Source organism: Rhincodon typus, chromosome 32 (genome assembly GCF_021869965.1).
Source record: "Rhincodon typus isolate 14 chromosome 32, sRhiTyp1.1, whole genome shotgun sequence".
NCBI classification, from domain to species: domain Eukaryota; kingdom Metazoa; phylum Chordata; class Chondrichthyes; order Orectolobiformes; family Rhincodontidae; genus Rhincodon; species Rhincodon typus.
The window spans coordinates 2695978-2719886 of record NC_063363.1 but is presented as its reverse complement, the minus strand read 5'-3'; the positions used below and the strand labels follow the sequence as shown (position 1 = coordinate 2719886).

At 44.7% G+C, this 23909-nt stretch overlaps 1 protein-coding gene across 1 annotated transcript in view; it reads left to right on the top strand.

The window, feature by feature from the left end:
• The first annotated feature begins 261 nt into the window (after positions 1-261).
• Positions 262-23909, top strand: part of LOC109935469 (nectin-1-like) — a 335855-nt gene continuing 312207 nt past the window's right edge. Inside the window, exons 1-4 of the mRNA XM_048615348.1 lie at positions 262-283; positions 366-716; positions 12902-13204; positions 13940-14057. Coding sequence (XP_048471305.1) covers positions 262-283; positions 366-716; positions 12902-13204; positions 13940-14057 — 794 coding nt within the window. The remainder of the gene's footprint in view (positions 284-365; positions 717-12901; positions 13205-13939; positions 14058-23909) is intronic.

The following is a 23909-nucleotide window of genomic DNA, read 5'->3' as shown; positions in this document are numbered from 1 at the left end:
AACCTGACGTTTTGGGTCTGGACCCTTATTCAGAAAAAATGAAGAAGGGTCCAGACCCGAAACGTTAGCTTTCCTGCTCCTCTGATGCTGTTTGGTCTGCTGTGTTCATCCAGCTCTACATCTTGTTATCTAAAATACTTGAACCTGTTGTTTCTATTGATGGGATTTGATTGGTTAAAGCTGGCTGCAAAGTGAAGCTATGGCATCTCATTGGCTGGGAAGCACTCTGGACATCCTGGGAATGTGAAAGGTGCTAAATAGATGCACGTTCGTACTTTTAAATGTACGACAATGTTTTGTGACAGTATGCATGTGCTATCTGATTGTACGATTGACCAGTTTGTAATAAGCTCATGTTGTTGTAGTTTTTCAGGCCCAGACGGTGATTGTGGATGATAGCGTGTCTGGATTTATTGGAGCCAACGTGACTTTGCGCTGCACATTCACAAACATCAACCCCAACATCAAAATCACTCAAGTGACATGGCAAAAGGCAACCAATGGGTCGAAGCAAAATATAGCTATTTTTCATCCGACTATGGGGGTCTCTGTCTTGCCCCCTCACCAAGGCAGAGTATCTTTTAAGAAGCCATCACTGGATGATGCGACCATCCAGCTGTCCAGCCTAGAGTTATCCGATGAAGGTGTCTACATCTGTGAGTTTGCAACTTTTCCGACGGGAAATCGAGAGAGCCAGGTTAACCTCACAGTTTTTGGTAAGTGCTTCTATAAATCAGATAGACAGTAATATAATGTTCTAAACGGTGTTTAAACAGTGTGTGTGGAACTGCCTTTAGAAATCCTAAAACCTCAACTAATAGTCTAGGGATCAAGAGTTGAAGTCCTACCTGATCGTTACAGAATTTGAATTCAGTTTATGAAAGGAAGTCTGGAAGAAAAAGCTGGAATCAGTAAAAGTGTGCGCAAGACTCGCTGATGTAAAAGCCAAAATGGTTCACTCGCATCCTTCAAGTAAGAAAACACACAGTCCCTTAACGGGTCAGAGTGGTTCCAGTCTTACACCCATGTGATTACTGCTTAACTACCCTTTGTTGCAAAAATCATGAGTTTTCCCTTCTAATGGAGAGTTACATGAACACTGAGACCCACCCACTCTGCAGCATCAGTTCAAGTGAAATACTGACTTGTTCTGATCTCACTGCGCAACATGAGAAAAAGAGTAACTGGGGAGAGAATAGGGCCTCTTAAATATCAGCAAAGCTGCATATGTGTGGAACCGCAGGAGATGGGTGAGATTCTAAACAAGAATTTAGGGGTGGCACGGTGGCTCAGCGGTTAGCCCTACTGCCTTATAGTACCAGGGACCCGGGTTCGATTCCACCCTCGGGCGACTGTCAGTGTGGAGTTTGCACGTTCTCCCCGTGTCTGTGTGGGTTTCCTCTGGGTGCTCTGGTTTCCTCCCACAATCCAAAGACGTGCAGGCTAGGTGGATTGGCCAAAATAAATTGCCCATAGTGTTCAGGGATGTGTAGATTAGGTGGATTATAGGGGGATGGGTCTGTGTGGGATGCCCTGAGGGTCAGTGTGGACTTGTTGGGCCAAAGGGCCTGTCTCCACACTGTAGGGATTCTATTAATGAAAGTGTTCTCATATCCACCAGTTCATGGAGATGGTCTACAGTGCAACTTCCACACAGCATCCAAAAACTTTTATGTATCTATCAACACAAGGATGTATTACTGAGGTTAGGTTTGTATATTGAGCACAGAAACAGTTTGTTTGGCCCACTGTTCACGTCAGTGCTTATGCTGCACTTGAACTTCTCCCATCCCTCTTCATCAAAACACATCAACTTTCCTTTCTTATATATTTCATTTAACCTGCCCTTAACTATGTTTATGCCATCTGACCAATAGAACCAGTTCCATATTCTTGCCATTCTATAGGTTTGTGAATTCGTAATTGAATTTATTAGTGACCGTTTTTCTCATTGTTCCTGGCCTGAGCTCCTCAGTTTTACTTTCTAGCTTACCTTCACTGTATACAATCATTTCAACTCCTCCTTACTATGATTTGTGAAATGTTCTTAATGGAAACTAGATTTAGTACTGGGCTGTGTGTAATGACCTGAATAGAGTTCAGTGACTCTGAATAAATATGGAGCCTGAGCACTGAGGAGAAAGATCATATACTGTTCGTTACATTTTATGAAAAATTAAGTATTTGAAAACTGTTTAATATTTAATTGATGCTAATTAACACAAAATAAGGCAGTAATTATTGACAGTTCCAGGGTCATTTCTCCCACACTGCAATAATCCAGGATAGTAACATCTATAATTGTAACAAAATACTAAGGAGCATTCAGCAGATTAGACAGCATCTTTGGAGAGAGGAGGAAGATTGAGATGACCCTTTCATGAGAACTTTTGCCTTTTAGGGTAATGTGAAACTGAAGCATTCTGATAGTTATTACACATGTTTAACGACCATGTGCCCCATCATTGTGGAAGCTGCTGACAAATGTAAATGACCAAAGTGAATTGAAACATTGATACTAACAAGTAAGTGTCAAGGACATGCACACTGGTCTAGCTGAGTGTGTATTGATCTTATAGCTATGCTAAACAATCTCAAATTCACTAAAATTTAAAATTATTCTTGAAATGACACTGAATTTTTATGAAACATCATCCCAGTGCCTGTCATGGCTAAGTAGGTAGCACTCTTAGTTCAGATTGATTTTATTGACACGTGTACCGAAATACAGTGAAAAGTTTAGTTTACGAGCCGTACAGGCAGGTCACAGCAAGCAAAGGACGTACAGATCAAAAAGACTTAGAGGCTCGCAGGTTACATTATTTGAGGCTAGAGAGTCCATTCAACAGTCTGATAATGGCCAAGAAGAAGCTGTTCCTGAACCTGCTGGTGTGTGTGTTCAGGTTTCTGTATCTTCTGCCTGATGGAAGAGGTTGTAGGAGATCATTACCAGGGTACAATAGGTTTTTGATGTTCGCAGCCTTTCCGCAGCAGCGAGCCGTGTAAATAAAGTCCATGGATGGAAGGTTGGTGTCTGTGATGGTCTGGGCTGTGCATACCTGGGCAGAGCAGTTGCCATACCAGGCCATTGTGCACCTGGACAATATGCTTTCAATGGGGCATCTGTAGAAGTTGGTGAGGGACCTTATCAACATGCCAAATTTCCTGAGCTGCCTGAGGAAGAAGAGGCGTTGTTGTGCTTTCCTGACTGTCACATTTATGTGGGAAATCCAGGACAGATCATCGGTTATCGTCACTCCAAGGAACTTGATGCTCATCACTCAACCTCAGTTCTGTTGATGTAGATGGGGGCGTGTTCTCCACCTTTCTGAAGTCAATGATCAGTTGTTCAGTTTTGCCAATGTTGAGAGACAGTTTGTATTCATTGCACCGCGACACCAAGCCCTCTATCTCCTTTGTCGTTGTTAGATATCCGTCCCACTATGATGGTGTTGTCAGCGAACTTGTAGATGGCGTTCATTCAGAATTTGGAAACAGTCGTGGGTGTACAGGGAGTATAGTAGGGGACTGAGAACGCATCCTGGGGAGGAGGGTGGGGTGGGGGGCGGTGGTGCTCCAGTGTTGAGTGTTATTGAGGAGGAGGTGCAGTTACCTATCCTCACTGATTGCGGTCTGTGGGTCAGGAAACTGAGGATCCAGTTGCAGAGGGTGGAGCCGAGACCAAGGTCACAGAGTTTTGAGATCAGTCTGGAGGGGGATAACGGTGTTGAAGGTGGAGCTGTGGTCAACGAGCAGTAGTCTGATGGAGGTGTCTTTATTATCCAGATGTTCCAGGGATGAGTGCAGGGCTAGGGATATGGCATCCTTTGTGGATCTGTTATGTCAGTGGACAAACTGTCAGGAATTGAGGCAGGCTGGGAGACTGGAGCTGATGTGGGTCATGACCAGCCTTTCGAAGCACTGACTTCGATAATCATGAAATGCTATTGGGCGATAGTCATTAAGGCACACTGCATTGTGTTTTCTTGGGTATGGGGATGATGGGGAAGCTGAAGTTGAGGATTGAAGTCTTACTCCAGGACTTGAGCACTGTGATCAAAATGGATACTCCAGTATAGTACTGAGGGGCCCCCTTCCAGACTAGTTGTTATGCTGAGTTGTTTCTTGGAGATTTAGACAATTCATAGCCTTCAAAGGCAAAAGATTCTATTGCACTATTTCAAAGAAGAGAAGGGAAAATGTATTTACCCCTCAATCAACATCACAAAAATAAATGATTTACTCATTTTATTATTTTATTGCTTGTTGGATCTTCCTGGGTGCAGTCTGCCTGTTACTTTCTGCAAGTAACTGCACTATTGGCTGTAAATTATAATGAAGAAGTGTTGTATGAGTGCAAGCCTTTATTTTATAACATTAAAATAACTGCACAGAGGCCAGTATCCTGTCACTAAGCCACCCTTTATTTACTTGTGCACAGTACACTGGCTGTAACCATCCAGTTCGGAGTCAGTTCCTGAACTGAGGAGGCTCTAAATCTGCTGGTTATGTTGGTCAGCCAGGGCATTCCTGACTGGCCCAGGTTAACAACCCCAATCAAAGACTTTGTAGTCAGTGAGGTTCACCTAGTTCCAATCACTGCAAACACGTACTGAAAATGTTTTATCTGAATTTCTGGTGTACAGCAGTTTTAACCAATTGAATGGCTGTTTAATCTTGCTATTTGAATACTGTTTTCCCCATCTCACTTTCCCACACAGTTGTAACCTTGTTCTGTAGCTACCAGCTCCAGGCCTGGATGACTATTGACAGTGTGACTGTTGGAAGATGCCCCTTAGAGGGGGATTTCCTCCTCTAGCAGTAGATTCTCCACAAGCACAACATTCAAGACATCCAGTGATCTGTGCTAGAATATCAGCACTATGTAACAGTGCAACTCCAGTCAACAATGTTAGAGTTGGTTCTTAGAATGGACGCCAAGTCTAGTCCCTTGAATGTATGTGGCTTGGAAGATTAATCTCTATGCCATTGCTTCCTCCAAAATACCTGAATCCAGTGCTTCATTATCCATTGTATCCTCATTGCATCTTTCTTGGTCTATGTACAATCTAAACCTCTCTTCATCAACACTGCTTTTCTGGTGACACATGCTGCATGATGTGATTACATCATTAGTGTTGCCTCATTTTGTATGGTGACTGATTGATTGTGCTGTGCTTGGATGTCAGTTTGGATTATGGCTGATGGTTTATGTCTCTCTCCATCTTGCAGCTCTGCTTCCCTGTATGCATGTCTCTTTCTGTGTCCCTCCATGTGTGTGTGGCTCTGTATTTAATTGCTCTGCATTTTAATATGTCTCTCCCTTTGTCCTTCTCCCTCTGTGCCTTTACATGTTCCATCTCCCTCCTAAAAGAACAAAAAATAGTGCTGTATGGGAGCAGGCCCTTGAGCATGCCATGTCTGTGCTGACTATGATGCCTTTCTAAACTAATCCCATCCACCTGCACACAGTCTGTATCCCTCTATTCCCTGCCTGTTCATGTGTCTGTCTAAATGCCTCTTAAACATTTAAATGGGTGTGTTTTTTTTTAACTCATTCATGCGGTGCGGGCATCGCTCCACCATTTATTGCCCTTCCAGGCCAGACCAGGTAAGGATAGCAGACTTCCTTCCCTAAAGAACATTAATGAGTCAGATGGTAGTCATGGCAGGTCTCCATTGGATGAGCTTTTTACTTATTCTAGATTTTTATTAATTTAAATTTCACTTTCTGTCACAGTGCCATTCAACCCTATGTTGCCAGAACATGAGTCTGGGTTTTCTCGATGATCAATCCACTATGTCAGTGCCTCCATGTTGCTATGTCCATGTGTGTGTTGATTGCTGTCACCATTTTTTCCTGTGTGTGTGTCTTCCTCCACTCCCTCCATTTCCGTCCTCTGCCTTTATATCTCCTCAACATTCCCCACCACCCACCGCCCCCAAACCTCTGCTGCTGTCTCTCTCAAACCCTGAGCCTTCTCCCAGTGCCGTTGTTTCTCCACCTCTTCTCTCTCTCTCTGTCTCTCTCTCTCTCTGTCTCTCTGTGTCTCTCTCTCTCTCTCTGTCTCTCTCTCTCTCTCTGTCTCTCTCTCTCTCTCTGTCTCTGTCTCTCTCTCTCTCTCTGTCTCTCTCTCTCTCTCTGTCTCTGTCTCTGTCTCTCTCTCTCTCTGTCTCTCTCTCTCTCTGTCTCTGTCTGTCTCTCTGTCTGTCTGTCTCTCGCATTCGCTCTCTGTCTCTCTCTGTCTCTCTCTCACGCTCTCTGTCTTTCCAATAAGAAAATGATTTATTTGTGCTTTTTAAATATTGCACTTGGTGAGATTAGATTAGTTGAATTGTTTACATGACACTAATAACTGCTGTAGGGAACATGGAAATGTTAGGTTTATAATCCTTCTCTTCAGAGCACAGTGTCATTACCGTGGCAGTTTCAACTATAGCTATGCACGTTTCTTGATCAATTTGCACTGGCTCCATGGTGCAGTTTATAAATTGATGGTAAAAGGTAGGCAACTTTCTCTAATAGAAATTGTTAACGGGTAATGGCAGAAGATCTGCCAACATTGCTGTGATCCCATGGTCAATCTCTGTTCAGAATTAATTTGCATTGACCAAGGACCAGTTTAATTTATACAGAGCAGCGTTATGTGCATTGTGTGTAAACTACACCATGTCATACATTCAGATTCATAAAGTCCTGCAGTCTTCACCTTATCCAGGTCAGCAGATCTCTGTTTCTCTCACAGTAAATTCAATAGCGGGAGCACAGTAATAGGCCACTTGAATCAATATTTTGTGTTGGTGAGTGATGGAGCTGGGAAAGGTCTCTGTGTCTGAGTGATACACTAACTGAGCAGTGTGAGAATTCAGAGACTTCACTTGGCTTGGTCTTTGCTGAAAATGCACAACCACCCACACTTCACAGCCCCAAAAGGAAACAGTGGTGAGAGTGTGTACCCCAGTACAGTCTTGCTAAAGCATGATATCTGTGCATCTCCTGCTACATGATAGAAATACATTTGTAGCAGTAAGTCAGTGAAGACTGCCTTCTATTTATATCATAATGAATAAAAGAAAATCTTGTGTTTTGAATAGTACGTTTCATAACCACCACTTTAAAGCCAATGAAGTACTTTTGCAGTCTAATTTCTGTTGGAATGTAGGACATGTCTGACCTTGGCAAGACCCTATAAACCATTGTGATAATCTTCAGAGAGTCTATTTCAGCCTGCTGTTTGAGAGATAAAGGACATTGGTGAGGATTCTCCTGTTCTTCCTCAAAATACTGCTGTGCCATCTCTTATATTGACCCACTGAGGCAGTTTAGGATTTAGTTTGATGTCTCATCTGAAAGCTAATATCTCCGACAGTGTAATGCTCCCTCAGTATTGCACTGGAGTGTCACCATTAGCTGTTCTGTCCAGGCCCTGAGTGGGACTTTAACCCAGAAACTTCTGACTCCGACAAGACTGCTAACAGCCGAGCTCTGGCTGATGCCCACATTTGTTTGACCTTTTGGGGGAGGGTTGCTTCACATCACCAACTGAATTGGATTTGCAAATCCTGACTAATGGAAATCTATGCATACAATTCAATGGAAATACTGTATTTTAAATGTTTTGTGGGCAGATGGTCTATCTCTATGCTATAAATTGTATTGTGTTTAAAAGTCATCTGTATAACTGTAGCTGCCAAATGAAAGAAAGCAGCTGTCTGTATGGGTCTCTGATTGAAGCCTTGTGCTATAAAACAGCATCTGACATCAACCAAAATAAGGATACACAGGCACTTGGTTGAAGCTCAGCAGCAAATTATCTCCGCAGTGTAGCTAAGAACAAAACATGGATAATACACGGAAGAGTGCATCCTGATATTCGTTTGCAGTCAGAGGATGGAAACATGTTTAATCTTTCATTAGGAAACTGGTGGCCATAAATCATTTGTTTTGCATGACAATGCGATGGGGCAAATTGGGTTTGGGCCTCTTGGCTTCTCAGCTCCTCATTTTGTGCTGTGCATACAGATCAGACCTTGGAGATTGTTTAAATAGATTTAAACAGAAAATGCAAAGACATCCTTCCTGCTTCAACATTGCAGATCTGATCCTGTTAATAGAATTTAGTTATAGCCTGTCTCAGCCATTTCTTCTTGAGGCCCACATGAGAAAGTTGCTGCCCTTTCTTATTCATTCAGGAATGTGAATATTACATTCAAGGCCATTATTTATTTCATTTGAGGAGCTGCTTTCTTAATGTTGTGGCAGCATAGTTTATCTACATTTGACAATGTAGCTTATTGAGACACCTCCACTTAGACATTTGACCTCCCTTCAATTGAATCATCAAAAACCAGTGTGCCCTTGGTGGGAGTTTGGCCCTTTAATAAAATGCAAATTCAAGATTTAATGTCCAAGCCCAGTCTGTAGGATTAGATTGTTCTGGAGTTAATGTAACATGTGGGCCCTGAATTCCTAACTGATTATTCCTAATGGGACAGTTCCAGGCCTCAACCAATGAGGTAAGATTTTTAAAATCTTTGCCTGAGCGTGGACCGCGTGTTGCCAATCCCAGAGTCAGAAATTGGAGACCACAGATTGTCACCATTCGGCTCAGTCTATCTGTGTAATGCTACTCTGGAGCCAGTCAGCTGACTTCAATCTCTCATTCTGTCTCTCCATTCTACCTTTTAAATTCACTTGTGGGGCATGGGCATTGCTGGCTGGGCACAGCATTTATTGCCTGTCCCTAGTTGCCCCTTGAGAAGGTGGTGGTGAGCTGCCTTCTTGAACCGCTGCAGTCGAGATGTTGTAGGTTGACCTACAATACCCTTAGGGAGGGTGTTCATGATTCTGATCCAGCGACACTGAAGGAAAAGTGATATATTTCCAAATCAGGTAGTGGCTTGGAGCGGAACTTGCAGGTGGTGGTGTTCCCATGTATCTGCTGCTCTTGTCCTTCTGGATGGAAGTGGTTGTAGGTTTGAAAGGCGTTTCCTGAGTTTCTGTAGTGCAACTTGTGGATAGTACACACTGTTGCTCCTGATCATCAGTGGTGGAGGGAGTGGATGCTTATGGGTGTGGTGCCAATCAAGCGGGCTTGATTGGCCTGGATGATGTCAATCTTCTTGAGTGTCATTGGAGCTGCGCCTATTCCAGGCAAGTGGGGAGTATTCCATCACACTCCTGACTTGGGTATTGTAAACGATAGACACTAGGGAATCAGGAGGTTAGTTATTGCTGCAAGATTCCCAGACTCTGGCCTGCCCTTTTAGCCACAGCACTTATATAGCAAGTCCAGGAAAGTTCCTATTCAATTTTAACCCCCAGAATGTTGATACTGGCAGATTCAGTAATGGTAAATAGTATTGCATGTCGCGGGATCATAGATTCTCTCTTATTGGAGATGGTAATTGCCTGGCATTTGTGGGACAGTGAAAGTTTCCTGCAACGTGACCAGCCGAAACGGAGATATTGTCCAGTCTTGCTGCATTTGGGCGTAGACTGTGTCAGTATCTGAGGAGTCCTAAATGGTGCTGAACTTTGTGCAATCATTGGTGAACACTCCACTTCTAATCTTGTGGGGAATCCTCATCGATGAAGCAGTTGAAAATGTTTATGCCTGGACACTGCAGTGGTAGTGTCCCTTCCTCTAGGCCAGGAATCAAACCTCAACGGCTCTAGATATGTGTAATAACATCCGTGAACAAGGTGATTAGGAACTGCTGTAGTGATGTCCTGGGACAGAAGCAAATGCCCTCCTATAGCCACGACCGTCTTCCTCTGTGCCAGGAATGACTCCAACCAATTTTCCTCTGATTTCCCCATTGACTGTAGTTTCTGTTTCTACTCTTTGTCTGATTGCTCCTTTGCCTCTCTATCTCTCAAGCTGTTTGTGCTGTCACTCCTTTCCTTGTATTTTGTATGCACATTTTTTTAATAGAATCCCTACAGGCACACCGACCCTCGGAGCATTCCACCCAGACCTATCCCCCTAATCTACACTATGGGGCAATTTAGCATGGCCAATCCACCTAGCCTGCACATCTTTGGACTGTGGGAGGAAACCCACACTGACACGGGGAGAATGTGCAAACTCCACACAGACAGTCGCCCAAGGGTGGAATCAGACCTGGGACTCTGGTGCTGTGAGGCAGCACTGCTAACCACTGAGCCCACCGTGCTGCCCTAAATTGTTCCCTCACACTGTCCCCATCTATTTGTCTTGTTCTCTTGCCTCGCACATACTGTGTCCCTCCTTCCCATACTGCCAGCACTCATTCTGTCTCGCACACTCTCACTCTCACACACTCTCGCATTCTCTCCATCTTACACACTCTCATTCTCTCTTTAACACGCATGAATGCATGCACATGTACAGCATGTTTTTGGAAAAAATCTCTTGGAACAACAAATATCCATCGTCCTCAGTAAATTACTGAATATTTGCAATATTACATTTACCTACAGCGAACAGAGTGATAAATGTAAAGTTTCACAGCTGACACAACATTTGAGGGAATTTGGATTATCAATCCCATGTTGGCAGCCATTTAAGATGATGAGATCTATTGATTCAGTTAATTTCTGACATTTGTTCAATGTTCTACTCAGATGTTCGGTTCTTGCGGTCTTTTCTAATCTCTCCTCTCTAATCTGGTGGATCTGAAATATTTAAACTTTGAATGAAGATAGGTTCTTGTTGACAGGTCAGTTGGGAATTATTATTTTAAATATGTTACAAAAGAGCTGAAGTTATGTTTCAGAATTGGAAGTGATTACAAGGGCACGATTTATATCTGTTAGTGCCTCGCAGTACAATTTTTCTCTCTCTAATCCCAACTGCTTTATGGAATTATTATTATTATCATGGTTGAAGAACATGAGACCATTCATTCCATTGTATCTGCGCCAGCTCTGTGTCAGGGCAGCCAGCTAGTCCCACACACCCTCTCCATCCTGCAACCTTGCACATTTTTTCTCCTGTTTAATTATCCAAATCCCTTTCGAAAGCCACAGTAAAATCTGCCTCCACCATACTCCGTGCATTCCAGATCCTAACCGCTCTTTTGTTTCTTTCTCATAACATCTCTTTTTTTTTACCAGACCCTTAAGTCAGTCCTTTAGTTCTCAGCCCTCTGGCAAGTTTTGTGTAGGGTTTATTCTTGTTAGTATCTTCAGCTGTATTGTCTTGCTTTATCTTAAATTCTCTGTTACACTCTCTGTCTGTTTGTTCCCTTTCTTTTGCTCTATCCCTCTCTTTCTCCTCTCTTCTAGATCTTCCTTTAGCATTTTCTCCTGCACATTTTCCCACTCTCCTGTTCTCTCCGTCTTGTACATGGACATTTGTATGTTTCATGCTTCTGCCAAGGAATTGTACAATATCATCATTAGTGTCCAACAGAATGGTTTAAAGTTTATTAAGGTGGACAGCGCATCCATTGGTTTTACACTCCTTCAGTGGTGAATTGGAGAAGCAATCTAGATTATGCTCTGGCCACAGCCTTTAGAATTTGTTTTATTAATTCACTTGTGGGATGTGGGCATTGCTGACTGGGCCAGCATTTATTGCCTGTCCCTACTTGCCCCTTGAGAAGGTGGTGGTGAGCAATCTTCTTGAACTGCTACAGTCCACATGCTGTACATTGACCCACAATGTCATGGGGGAGGGATTTGCAGGATTTTGACCCAGCAACCATGAAGGAACTCAGGGTGGTGCATGGTTTGGAGGGGGAACTTGCAGGGGGTGGTCCCATGTATCTGCTTCCCTTGTCCTTGTAGATGGAAGTGGTTATGGGTTTGGAAGTTGCTGTCTGAGGAGTCTTGGTGAATTTCTGCAGTGCATCTTGTATACAGTACACACTGCTGGTAGTGAGCATCGGTGGTGGAGGGAGCGGATGTTTGTGGATATGGTACCAATCAAGCGGTTGCTTTGTCCTGGATGGTGTCAGACTTCGAATGTTGTTGGAGCTGCACCCATCCAGGCAATTGGGGAGTATTCCATCAGACTCCTGACTTGTGCCTTGTAGATGTGGACAGACTTTGAGGAGATAGGAAGTGAATTACTCACTGCAGAATTCCTAGCTTCTGGCCTGCTCTTTTATCCACTGTGTTAATGTGGTGAGTCCAGGTCAGTTTCTGCTCAATTGAGACACATCAAATGGATTCCTGGTGACCAACAGCACCATTAAATATTTATATCATATCTTTAAAACCTCTTACTGTCTTTGAAGGTTCAGAATCAGATACAAACCAAATAGATGTTTGAGAAGTCAACCAAAAATATTGTTGAGATTTTGAGGGAAAGTGATGTAATGAGGAGGAGAGGATTAGGTAGGTTAATTCATCGCCTCACTTTGCTCTGTGAGCTTGTTGCAGAGCCTTTTTTAAACCTTTTTGTGTTGTACATGAACTGTTCTGACAACTAATGTTTAATCCTTAAACAAAAACAGAAGTTGCTGGAAATGCTCAGCAGGTCTGGTAGCATCTGTGAAGAAAAAAGTTAGTGTCAACGTTTCGGGTCCAGCGACCCTTCCTTTAACTCCTGATTTTTTTTTTTCTTACCAGATGCTGCCAGACCTTCTGAGCTTTTCCAGCAACTTCTGTTTTTGTTCCTGATTTACAGCATCTGCAATTCCTTCAGTTTTTACTTAGTATTTAACGTTTAGTCCTTTACCTGTTTAAGGAAAGTATTGGATTATCAGTGTGATAATGTGAAATTTGAGAAGTTACCAACTGTGCAAAAACTTTTGTTACAAATCTCCTGTTATGCTATTATTGCACTCAAATGGAGGTAACAGTATGAACACATATTTTAATTACAAATGGGGCCTGGCAGTGTAGGGGAGTTCAATCTCTCAAGTGCTATCGTTTCCTTTTATTGACAGTTCTTTAATTTCCTTATAGCCAGGCCAGTGAATGATGCGGAGCTCAGCCCAAACACCATCACAGCACGAGCTGGTTTTTCGGGAAAGATTGTTGTAGCAACATGTACATCTGCCAATGGGAAGCCGCCAGGAATCATCACTTGGGAGACAAAAGTAAATGGGGAGGCAGTTGTTAAAGAATTCCGCAACCAGAATGGCACCATCACAGTGATCAGCCAGTACCTGCTTGTTCCATCCAGAGAGGCTCACAGGCAATCACTGACATGTGTGGTGAACTACCAGACGGATCGCACCACCAAGGTGCTGATGTTAAATGTGCAGTGTGAGTATCAGCTGTATCAGTATTTCTAACTTTCTGAAAACTGAACAGAAGCATGTCAACCTTTTTTGCTGTGAACGATGGCTCTGTGCTCCTTTCCCCTTGCATGTATACCCTTACCTCACAGGGACACGTGTTCTCAATACCCTCCTAAAATAAGCTGAATTCTTGTAAAGCTCCTCAACCATAGGCTGTTGAATAGACAGTAGACCCCAAGTGGAATATTTAAGGGACGGGCAATGGCTGAAAATAAGAATTTTGAAGAGGTTTTTTTTGAAGCTGAGGTAGGTGGCAAATCCGAAGTCAACAAAGCAGGAACTTCCAGAAGCAAGTGGGCAGAAGTGATCCAAGCAGCCATTCCCTGGAGGAAAGGACTCTCATTGTTAACATCTCCAGGATACATCATGCAATACACATTAACCAACTTTGTGTAACATTTCTGATCTTTGACATTCTCCATTCAAAGGCACCTCCTCAGTTGAGAAGTGGTAGGTCACCATCTCTGAACAGCCTGGGCCATGACCAAGTGGAAGCACAAAGTCACATTGCAGACAGATACCTGTCCTGGTAGAAGTAGCTTTATCTCTCAACATGACAATGTGGTTAATTCTTTTGTCTAATAAATAGGTTATTTAAGGCAAAACTACTAAATGAAGTAAACTCTTTCGGGTTTGGGAGTGAATACGTACAAAGCTGTCTCTGAAATCTCTGTGTTGGTGCCATTACTTCTCCGTGCAGATGAACCAGAGGTTACAGTGGAAGGATTTGATGGGAATTGGTATTTGAACAGAGAAGATGTACGTCTGACATGCAGAGCAGACGGCAACCCACCTGCCACAAAGTACAAGTGGAAGATGTAAGTACTTGCAGCTCTCTGTATGGGCTCCACAAGAAACAGCAAACTCTGGAAATTTGCATTTGAAAATAAAAATGTGGTTAATTCCTTGGATGGAAAATTTAAATCATTACTAAGCTCCTCTAACAGTGTCTCCACCCACAACTTCAGTCCATTTCTTCCCTTTTGAAGCTTGTTGTGCATTCCCAGTGCTTACAGATTTTATTTTAGCCTCAGCTGCTTTCTTGATATTTTGCCAGGGTGATCAGATGCCGCTCCCTGGCTCTGTACTCCCTCTCCAGCTGGATCACCGTCCTTGTCTGATTCTGGCTTCCTTGAGCAAACCTGGTTTTACACACCCTCCCCATCTCTTAAAAACAACACTTCAAGCTTTTGGTTACAATAACGTGTGGCTCAGTGTCAAACATCATTCATGTTCTTACAAACAGCCTCGGAATATTTGCTATGTTAATGGTGCTAGTATGTTGTTGTCGCCATCATTGTCATTGTTTGAGGCATTCCACCCACCCGCACCCCCCCAACACCCTCCTCCCAACCCCCAGCAGCAGCTTCCTCAATGGGGTTTAATCTGAACATTCAGTCAGTCTGACTTTCCATCTGCTTTTGGAACAAGGGCCATAAATTCTTAGCTGCAATTAAATGTGAAGATGTTACAAAAGCATTTTATTACATTTTTCCAAAATCATTTGTGTTGATGTAGCTCATCATGGGAAATAGATGTCAGTGCTGTGGAATGAAACATGCTCTGCTTGTACCTACTTGTGATTTTCTCAGATATGAAAAAGCAGTAATCCCAAAGACAGACAGTTATACTCCCTTTCCTTTCCTGTCTCAACTATCCTTGTATCCTCCGCATCTACTGTGAGTTATTTCATGTTTTGGATAATGGGATGAGAGTGCTGAAGCTCAATGAAATTTGACATTAAGAGCCGTCAGACTTTCGCCTGGAAATACATCTAGGTTTCTGAGATCATGTTGTATGTGGCTGCATTATCCAACAACAGCAACTTACATTTATATATCCCCCTTTTTAAGGTAATTAACTACCCCAAACTGCTTGGTAGCAATGTTCTAAAACAAAATTTGACACCAAGCCACATAATCAGGTATTAGTACATCTTGGAAAGTGAAAGGTTTCAGGAGCATCTTATAAATAGATTATCCTTTATTGGATACAGGAGTACAGTGAAAAGTTTTTACAATGGCAGCCTTTTAATCGTGCCATCTCAGGCACAAGTACCTAGGTACACATCTTACAGAGTAATAAAACATACTTTACAATCCTCTTGGATAACAACATTAAGGATTTACATTACAGTCCAGTAAGGAGTACCAAACAGCATCAGCTCAGCACGCAGTACCAGGCCCATGTCCAACAACTGTCCACTCCTCACCAGCAACAAGGTAAGTCTCCTCCTTCACCGGCTCATCCCCCTACCCCCCACCCCACCGCGGTGTACTGGCTCGCAGTGATTCATTCCCCCCACGGCTATGGGGACTTGCTGCCAGCACCTGCTGGTATTCATCTCCTGTGCTTCATTACTCAGATGTTTGTGTACAGGAGTCGAGATGTCGTTTTGAAGTTGTAGAGAACGCTGCTGAGGCTTCTTCTGGAGTAGTGTGTCCAGTTCTGGTCACCCAAACAGCAGTCTGGGAGTAGCTTCATCCCACAGATTCTCGCAGTTCAAGAAGGTCCAGTGTGATTTTGGATGGCGGCACAGTCGCTCAGTTGCTAGCGCTACTACCTCATAATGCCAGGGACCCAGGTTGAATTCCATCCTTGGGCAACTGTCTGTGTGGAGTTTGCACATTCTCCCCGTGTCTTCGTGGGTTTCCTCCCAGGTGCTCTATTTTCCTCCCACCAGTTCAAAGCTTTGTACAGGTTAGGGTGGATTGGCCATGCTAAATTGCCCACAGTGTCCAGGGATGAGTAGATTTGGTGGATTGGTCATGCTAAATGCAGGGTTACAGGTATACAGTGGGGGAGCTGGATCTGGGTGGGATGCTCTTAGGAGGGTTGGTGCATACCTGATGGACCAAATGACCTCTTTCAGCTCTGTGGGGATTCTAAGGAGGACAGAGGCCTAGGAAATAAATTTTGGAACATAAAGTTAATAGGAAGGAAGACCTGGACGCTCAGGATGGGGCAGTAGTATTTGGAGATGGTCAGGAGAGACTCCCCATCTAGATTTTCCTGGTGATCCTCTGTCTTTGGGATTATTCTGGAGTAAAGGACTGCTTTTTAATGGTTGTCACCAACGTTTTTCTCACTAGAACTAGTAGCAGTTAGGATACCAGTCATCGCAACATTGATGGGGCAGTATCCAGGTCAAATGATATGTACTTTCCAGTGTTTTATACTTGTCACTATTCATACAAATGCCAGCAGTGGTCAGGCAGGACAGAAGACTGATGTAACAGAATGTAAGGGCACTCTCTTTTTAAAGTGAAGGGGTGTAGAATTGGGGTGTATGGGCTCCAGAAGGGGGAGGGGGCATGGGGCACTTTACAAGCAGGTACATGAGTATAAGGTGAGTTTTATAGCAAGCATGGTGAGACAGTATGGGAACTAAACGTTAATTGTTAATGAAGTGAAAACTATGTTTGATCAAGTAAATAAACAGTGCTTGACAAGACTGGATAGGCAAATGTGCAGCTGCCCACTGTTTGATCTGTCTTCGGAACTGCACCTAGGTTGTTTGTTTTATGTTGAAATATGATGTGCAAGGCAACACAAAACTCATCTTACATCATTGTGCGTTTTGGTTTCACTTGAGCAACACTAGGTTTCACTGGGCAATATCACCTTTACAGCAGTTTCTGTATTTACTGAAAACAATCGGATTTTGTAATGTTTCTGGGCCAAGCTGCCAGGCCTCGTGGTCAGTTTAATGAGCTTGCTGTGATCTTGTGTCACATCTGAATTAGTGGCACTGTTTTATTAAAATGTTCAAACAACTGTTTCTGCTTTGGATGTATCAATGCAGATGGATGATAGGTCAAGTACCTTTCAATCAGCTTCTAACCCCCAGAGTCCCATCTGTTCCAACAAATGATGGATTTAAATTGCAATTTAGAGAACAGGAAAATTGCATGTTTATTAATAAAAAAAAAAGAATCCAAGGTAGTAACTGTTGTACCTGGGAAAAATATTGTTGTGGGGATTTAAGTGGGGGAAATTTTGCTATCTTTATTTGTGTTTCATTAGCTGTTCATGCCGAATTCTAAGCGAGCATTTATTGGATATATTCAGTAGCAGATATGGCATGCAGCATTGTATTCAGTGATGACTTGAAGTCGGAACTTGCCAGTGCAATCTAACTAGAGTTGGCAGCTTGATCCAGTTCCAGTGAGCCTAAATTGAATTTTCAAATGGTTGTTTATGGCAAGGATCTGAATATTATATTAGTCTCATGTTAACTGCTCGTCCAACACTGGACCGGTTATGCCAGTAATGTTAAGATGTGTAAAAATAACACGGCATTATCTCGCAAGCTCCCCCATACTGAAAGAATTCATGTGCATTAGCAAGCTTCATTAAAATAGTTCTGAGCCTTGTGTCATTGAGGCAATAATCCCTTTTACAGGCACATTGGAAACTGGCAATCCAGAAATCATTAGCAAATGGTCATAATTGTTCATCAGTTGGCTGTGAGAGTCCAGCACAAAAAATGGTCCATTGAGTCCATGGTGCCCCTTCCAAAGAGCAATCCGGTTAGTCCCACTCCTCCACTCTTTTTCCCTACATCCCTCCTTTTTTATTTGGCTTCAAGTATTTGACCAATTCCACTTTTAAACAACAATTAAACCTACATCCACCAACCTATTGGGTAGACAATTCCACTTCTCAACCACTTGTTGCATAAGAGTGTCTTACTCCCAGTGTGCTGAAAGTTACACTGACCAACAATTTAATAGTATCAGTGGGGCTTTATAGAATCCACATACGTTCATACATAGGGCCCAGTCATCTGCAGGGAAAAGGAATTCGTACATGCGTTATTCCTTCTCAATTAGCTTGTAGGACACTGATATCGGGTGCATTCCCCATGGCTTGTCTCAGTCGTTCTAAGTGGACTTGCATTTCTTAAATAAAAGCTTTGGCACAACTGTGTTTCCTGGTGTGGTCTCTGCAAAAGTGCCTCAGCCAATCAGAATGCACATGCGAACTAATTGGCACGCTGATTTTCATGCAGAATAAATTGAAGTTTGGAATTCTTGCATGCTGGGTGCAAGGTGAAAAACTTCTATAGCTTGTCTGTTTATCAACAATACTCAAGTTATGTGCTACCAAGTGACTTAAAAACATTTCTCCATGTAGAGTCATAGAGTTGTACAGCACAGAAACAGACACTTCAGTCCAACATGCCCATGCCAACCAGATGTCCTAAATAAATCTAGTCCCACTCACCAGCATTTGGCCCACATCCCTCTAAAGCCTTCCTGTTCATATATCCATCCAGATGCCTTTTAAATGTAATTGTACCAGCCTCAACCACTTCATCTGACACTCATTCCATACACCCATGACCCTGTTGTGGAAAAAGTTGGTCCTTAGGTCTATGTTACTTCTATTTACTTTGCCACACACCTGCAAACACTGTCCTTTAGTTACCAACCTTTGCACCATTAGAAGATAACAAGGTGTAAAGCTGGATGAACACAGGCCAAGCAGCATCAGAGGAGCAGGAAGGCTGACGTTTCGGGCCTAGACCCTTCTTCAGAAATGGGGGCGAGGAAGGGGGTTCTGAAATAAATAGGGAGAGAGGGGGAGGCGGATAGAAGATGGATAGAGGAGACAGACAGGTCAAGGAGGCAGGGATGGAGCCAGTAAAGGTGAGTGTAGGTGGGGAGGTAGGGAGGAGACAGGCCAGTCCAGGGAGGACGGACAGGTCAAGGGGGCGGGATGAGGTTGGTAGGTAGGAGATGGGGGTGGCGCTTGAGGTGGGAGGGGGGGATAGGTGGGAGGAAGGACAGGTTAGGGAGGCGGGGATGAGCTGGGCTGGTTTTGGGATGCGGTAGGAGGAGGGGAGATTTTGAAGCTTGTGAAGTCTACTTTGATACCATTGGGCTGCAGGGTTCCCAAGCGGAATATGAGTTGCTGTTCCTGCAACCTTCGGGTAGCATCGTTGTGGCACTGCAGGAGGCCCAGGATGGACATGTCGTCTGAGGAATGGGAGGGGATGTTGAAATGGTTCGCGACTGGGAGGTGCAGTTGTTTAGTGCGAACCGAGCGTAGGTGTTCTGCAAAGCGGTCCCCAAGCCTTCGCTTGGTTTCCCCGATGTAGAGGAGGCCACAACGGGAACAGCAGATGCAGTACACCACATTAGCAGATGTGCAGGTGAACATGTGCTTGATGTGGAAAGTCTTCCTGGGGCCTGGGATGGGGGTGAGGGGGGAGGTGTAGGGGCAGGTGTAGCACTTCCTGCAGTTGCAGGGAAAAGTGCCGGTTGTGGTGGGACTGGCGGGGAGTGTGGAGCGGACAAGGGAGTCACGGAGAGAGTGATCCCTCCGGAAAGCAGATAAGGGTGGGGAGGGAAAAATGTCTTTGGTGGTGGGGTCGGATTGCAGATGGTGGAAGTGTCGGAGGATGATGCATTGGGTCCGGAGGTTGGTGGGGTGGTACGTGAGGACGAGGGGGATTCTGTTTTGGTTGTTATTGCTGGGAGAGGGTGTGAGGGATGAGTTGCGGGAAATGCAGGAGACACGGTCGAGGGTGTTCTTGACCATTGAGGGGGGGGAAGTTGCGGTCCTTGAAAAACGTGGATGTCTGAGATGTACGGGAGTGGAATGCCTCCTCCTGGGAGCAGATGCGGCGGAGGCAAAGGAATTGGGAAAAGGGGATGGCATTTTTGCAGGAAGGTGGGTGGGATGAGGTGAATTCTAGGTAGCTGTGGGAGTCGGTGGGCTTGAAATGGATATCGGTTTCTAGGTGGCTGCCGGAGATGGAGACAGAGAGGTCCAGGAAGGAGAGAGAGAGGTATTGGAGATGGTCCAGGTGAACTTGAGGTTGGGGTGGAAGGTGTTGGTGAAGTGGATGAACTGTTCGAGCTCCTCGTGGGAGCACGAGGCAGCGCCGATACAGTCATCAATGTAACGGAGGAAGAGGTGGGGTTTAGGGCCAGTGTAGGTACGGAAGAGGGATTGTTCCACGTAACCTACGAAGAGGCAGGCGTAGCTTGGGCCCATGCGGGTACCCATGGCTACCCCCTTTGTCTGTAGGAAGTGGGAGGAATTGAAAGAGAAGTTGTTGAGTGTGAGGACGAGTTCGGCTAAGTGGATGAGGGTGTCAGTGGAGGGGGACTGGTCGGGCCTGCGGGACAGGAAGAAGCGGAGGGCCTTTATGCCATCTGTATGGGGAATGCAGGTGTATAGGGACTGGACGTCCATGGTAAAGATGAGGTGTTGGGGACCGGGGAATTGGAAGCTCTGGAGGAGGTGGAGGGCGTGGGTGGTGTCACGGACATAGGTAGGGAGTTCCTAGACCAAGGGGGAGAAAATGGAGTCGAGATAAGTGGAGATCAGTTCGGTGGGGCAGGAGCAGGCGGAGACAATGGGTCGACCAGGGCAGTCAGGTTTGTGGATTTTGGGAAGGAGATAGAAGCGGGCGGTGCAGGGTTGGGGAACGATGAGGTTGGAGGCTGTGGGTGGAAGGTCACCTGAGGTGATGAAGTTGTGGATGGTTTGGGAGATGATGGTTTGGTGGTCGGGGGTGGGCTCATGATCAAGGGGGCGGTAGGAGGAGGTGTCAGAGAGCTGGCGCCTGGCCTCAGCGATGTAGAGGTCAGTGCGCCATACTACAACTGCGCCTCCCTTGTCCGCGGGTTTTATGGTGAGGTTGGGATTGGAGCAGAGGGCTGCACGTTCTGCGGGGGAGAAGTTGGAGTGGATGAGAGGGGTGGAGAGGTTGAGGCGATTGATATCTCGACGGCAGTTGGAGATGAAGCGGTCGAGGGAGAGTAGGAGGCCTTGGGGTGGTGTCCAGGAGGAGGGTGTGTTGGAGGTGGGAGAAGGGGTCAGTAGAGGGAGGGTTAGGCTCACAGTTAAAGAAGTAAGCGTGGAGGCGGAGGCGGTGGAAAAACTGCTCAATGTCCAAACGTGACCGGTATTCGTTGATGTGTGGGTGGAGGGGGACAAAAGGAAGTGCTACACCTCCCCCCTCACCCCCATCCCAGGCCCCAAGAAGACTTTCCACATCAAGCACATGTTCACCTGCACATCTGCTAATGTGGTATACTGCATCCGCTGTTCCCGTTGTGGCCTCCTCTACATCGGGGAAACCAAGCGAAGGCTTGGGGACCGCTTTGCAGAACACCTACGCTCGGTTCTCACTAAACAACTGCACCTCCCAGTCGCGAACCATTTCAACATCCCCTCCCATTCCTCAGACGACATGTCTATCCTGGGCCTCCTGCAGTGCCACAACGATGCTACCCGAAGGTTGCAGGAGCAGCAACTCATATTCCGCTTGGGAACCCTGCAGGTATCAATGTGGACTTCACAAGCTTCAAAATCTCCCCTCCTCCTACCGCATCCCAAATCCAGCCCAGCTCAGCTCATCCCCGCCTCCCTAACCTGTCCTTCCTCCCACCTATCCCCTCCTTCCACCCCAAGCCCCACCCCCATCTCCTACCTACTAACCTTATCCCGCCCCCTTGACCTGTCCGTCCTCCCTGGACTGGCCTATCTACTCCCTAACTCCCCACCTACACTCGCCTCTACTGGCTCCATCCCCGCCTCTTTGACCTGTCTGTCTCCTCTCCACCTATCTTCTCCTCTATCCATCTTCTATCCGCCTCCCCCTCTCTCCCTATTTATTTCAGAATCCCCTTCCTCTCCCCCATTTCTGAAGAAGGGTCTAGGCCTGAAACGTCAACCTTCCTGCTCCTCTGATGCTGCTTGGCCTGCTGTGTTCATCCAGCTCTACACCTTGTTATCTCAGATTCTCCAGCATTTGCAGTTCCTGCTATCTCTTTCCACCATTAGAAGCCCATTTCTCTTTTACTTACTTTATCTAAACCCCTCATAATTTTCATCAATCAAACCTCCTGTTTTTCTCTCTCTTAGAAAAACACCAACCTTCTACCTATCTGTATCATCCTAATCCTTTAGTCCTGGGACAATTCTTCTAGTAAATCTTTCTGCTTCTACCAGTGGAGCACCATTTTCATTCCTAACAGCCCCAGTGTTTCTCAATACAACCTTCACTGTTCATATTCTTAGAGAAGATCTTTGGATCCTCTCTTATGTTTATGATGTGGAGGTGCCGGTGTTGGACTTGGGTGAACAAGGTCAGAAGTCAATGATACCAGGTTATAGTCCAAACGGTTTATTTGAAATCACAAGCATTCAAAGCGCTGCCCCGTTGGTCAAGTGAAGTCAGGTTAGCCATTGATCTATTCCTGCACTGTGTCTTTACTATTCTACAGCATTCTCCTGTTTGCACCATTAGTGCCATCAGTGCAGTGCTTTCTAGATTTTTTTTTTGTTGCTGTGATTTTTTTTCACATTTTTGAATGGGAAGACTACAAATGTTATAATTATGTGAGTCAGATAAATGAACCAAATTACTCATCACAAATCAGCATATGGTTGGATTGGCTTGATACCAAACTACATTAAGCTAGATGAAAAGAATTGGAATGGTGATTCTCTTAGTCTGGTTACCAGAATAATGGGTTTGGAAAGGAACCCTCATTGGAAGCTGTGCTGAAGACCCTCGTCCAGAACAGGACTATGACTGAACTGAATGAGTAAAGAGGTCCAACAAAATGGTTGGTGCACCTTCCTTCATTCACCTAATTCTTCACCAAGATTCTGCTTTGTAAAGTCATACAGCATGGAAACATACCCATCAGTCCAACTCATCCATGCGAACCAGATATCCTAACCTGAATTAATCCCATTTACAGCATTTGGCCAATGTCCCTCTAAACCTTTCCTATTCATGTACTGGTCAAAATGTCGTTTAAATGTTGTAATTGTACCCACCTCTAACACTTGCTGTAGCAGTTGATTCCATACACACACCACCCTCTGTATGAAAAAAAAATTGCCCCTCAGGTCCCTTTTAAATCTTTCCCTCTGACCTTCAATCTAGGTCCTCTACTTTTAGACTCCCCTACTCTTGGAAAAAGACCTTGGCTGTTCACCCTCTCAATGCCCCTCATGATCTTATAAATCTCTATAAGCTCACCCCTCGGCCTCCGATTGTTCCAGGTAGAAAAGTCCCAGCCTATCCAGTCTCTCTCAACTCAAACCTTCCAATCCTGGCAACGTCCTTGTAATTTTTTTTTTCTGTACCCTTTTCTAGTTTAACAACATGCTTCCTATAGCAGGGCAGCCAGAATTGTATGCAGTATTCCAAAAATGGCCTAACCAATGTCTTGTACTGCCACAATATGACAATTGAGAAATTTCCATTCTGGGCAGGGAGAGTTTGGGTGGTTATTTTATTGTGAGGCAGCATTTTAGGGTTGACTTGTTTAGGGTTTAAGTGAGCCATGTGCTGCTGCTTCAATAAGCTACCTAACCCCAGTTCAGTCTTCACAAAAGCACTGAATTGCTAGAAGCACAGTTCTTTGTGGCTATGCTCTCTCTCCATTGGAACAGTATACCAGATCCACTTCCCCCACTGTTTCCCTGTACCCTGCCTATTCTTCCCTTTCAGAAATCAATCCAATTCTCTCCTCAATGTTTAATGTTCCACCTCCATGTTCCCAGGCAGTGCAACCAGATCCTAACTGTTTGTTGTGTGAAAAAGCTTTTCCTTGCACCTGTATTTTTTTTTTTGCCAATTATCTTCAATCTTTTCTCTCATTCCCTCTTATTCATGGGATTTGGGCATTGCT